The 2,565-nt window shown below is 38.4% G+C and overlaps 1 protein-coding gene across 1 annotated transcript in view; it reads left to right on the plus strand.

Annotated features, from left to right (window-relative positions):
- The window catches only part of pias2 (protein inhibitor of activated STAT, 2), a gene marked incomplete in the record, with an annotated part of 22,046 nt that overhangs the window by 10,240 nt on the left and 9,241 nt on the right, over nt 1-2,565 (plus strand). The window contains 2 exon segments of the mRNA XM_035658490.1: nt 851-984; nt 1,415-1,610. Of these exon segments, the coding sequence (XP_035514383.1) occupies nt 851-984; nt 1,415-1,610 (330 nt within the window).

Consider the following 2,565-nt stretch of genomic DNA (forward strand, 5'->3'; position numbering starts at 1 on the left):
TTATGGCTTACAGCTAATGAAAACTTTTCCATGATATTTGAATTTATTTAGATGCCCCTGTATGTCAGCTTTGGTCTTGCAAGGTTCAGGTTGAAAACAACAATAGGTGCGTTGAGCCATTTTCAACCCACCAAATTCTTCTTTTAAATTTGATAAGAATGTCAATTTTAATACCAGCACTGATGTGTTTCATCACAGTATACTCATGTAATTTAGTTTACAGCATAAAAAACACACTTTAGGGTGGAGTACCTCTTTAATAAAAGCCAGGCTCTACTCTGCGAGCATACAGTATCTCTACATATCAGTGCCAAAATTAGTGTATGAATGTGAAAACTTAATTGGTCGCACCGATGATTGACTCTTCTGACACCTGGTAAAATTAGGTATTTTTTCAAGTTACAACAGCTCGTGAGATATCTTTTCTCGCATCCTTACAGTTAGATTTCCATTCATATCTGTTTAATAAGTTTAACAACTTTATAGTTTTGAACCATGATCTTCAGTATTTTGATCAAGCAGAATGTGAAAATGAAGGTGTCAGATTTAGGAAGCTGCTTATGTTCTTTCAATATGTGACCTATTTAATCAATATTTAGGTAAATATAAGTATCACATAGGACTCTGTGTCAGAGTTACCCAATATTAAAGCATCAGGATCTGGATCTGAACAAAATTTGTGCAAGGCATCCCTAATTTTTAGAGTCTTAAAAGGCTCATGGTCATGAAACTAAAATAGGTAAAGGGGTTAGAAGCCGAGAAACCCACCAACAAAATCAATCTGCTTGTTTGACCAGTTGGTGTACAATTATTGTATATTTGTGATTTAAGTGCTTTATTCTTGGTTCAGTTTATTCTTGGAGATCCTGAATGACTGTTCAGATGTGGATGAAATCAAGTTCCAGGAGGACGGAACATGGTGTCCCATGAGACCAAAGAAAGATGCCGTCAAGGTCCCTTCTCAGTCTATTCCAAAAATTGAGAGTAAGTACATCATCTCAAAGCCTGGACAAGGTGATGAATTGAATTGATCATATTAACTAGCTAACTAACTGGTATTGTGTCTATCAAAGCCCCATTTACCTTTTTCCTCTGTGCCTTAAAAACACATCAATGAGCTACGCTGTTGCACTGGGTGACATGTTGACAAATAGCAGTTAAAGGGGCCATGTACCAAGGCTGAGTCCTTGTTGCTGCGGCTCAGGGTTCGTATCCGACCGGTGGCCCCTTACATGTCATCCCCTTTACCTGAGTTGTTTTAAAAGATTTGTTTTCTGTACGAACTAATGGACTTGTGGCTGAGAACCACAGACAGTGACAAAGTCAGAATGTGCTTTGGGGTTTTCATGGCATTTGTTTACAATAAGACAAATCTAGAATAACACAAGCCCTATACTATAACCTTTTCTTTCAGCCTCCACTCCATTGCGGCAGTCTTCAGTGGTCCTCCATTCTACTGAGCCCAGCTCCACCAAGAAGGCTGATGTGATTGATCTGACTCTGGAAAGCTCCTCCTCCTCCTCTTCCTCTTCTGATGAAGAGGACACAGACCCTCCACTGAAGAAACGCTGTGTTTACATTTCCAAGAATGAGGAAATGCATGCAAAGGGGTGAGCAAGCCCCTCTGTGTGGTTTTCCTGAATCATAGACAGACCTACGTGTACCAGCTTTGTTACCAAATAATAATTTCAAAACACCATTAGTTTGTAATTTTATCTTGTATTGTATTGTATTTGGTGACAATAATTTGGTTTAATATCAACAATTAAGGCTGTTGCCATTTCAGATTTTCCCTACACGATTATTGTGGTTAAAATAATTCACAATAGCAACATTATCGTAATATAAAAATGAACACAGGCAACCAGTATTACGGTCTGGGAGGGTGAACCACAAAGGGGGAATGAAAGAAATGGAAATGTTTTAAGAGGCACTATCCATATTTAATTTTAAGAATGAACTGATGGCAAAGGCTCATCAGAATAGAAACTTGAAAAAACTTCGCAAACATACTTTGGCCTTTTTATAGAATATAGAGCCTATAAGGGTTGGGCGATACATTAAAATTCCCACCGGCCACCATCAGTCCAACAATTGGCATTTGCTGATATATTCGTGAGTGCGTGCATGTGAGGTGAGCAGCAGGTTCATTATGTGCAACAGGTTGTAATAGATTCAATAAACAAAATAAACTCAAATTTTAACAAAGGAATCAGGCAGAAAAATACAACCGTACACCTTCTGAATTCAATCTTAATTCAATCTAATACTGAACTAAGACCTTGTTAAGCAATCTTAAAACTAGGCCTGCGTGATGTGGTTGTGCGATGACACTGTTCAGTATTGCAATCATGATGACTTAAACAAATATTGAGTCTTGTACATTTCCTATGTCCGCCTGGTTGTAAAATCAGTACTGGATAAGTTGTCGTAAACTAGACACAGACAGACAGACAGACAGGATGAATGAATGAATGAATGGATCAATTGATGAAGGATGAATGAGTGAGAGAATGAATGGAGCAGCCTGTGAGAGAAGGTGCTCCGCTGTCTGACCACTGTGTG

The sequence above is a fragment of the Morone saxatilis genome, unplaced genomic scaffold (genome assembly GCF_004916995.1).
Source record: "Morone saxatilis isolate NCDOM2014 unplaced genomic scaffold, NCSU_SB_2.0 Contig16, whole genome shotgun sequence".
Taxonomy (NCBI): Eukaryota; Metazoa; Chordata; class Actinopteri; family Moronidae; genus Morone; species Morone saxatilis.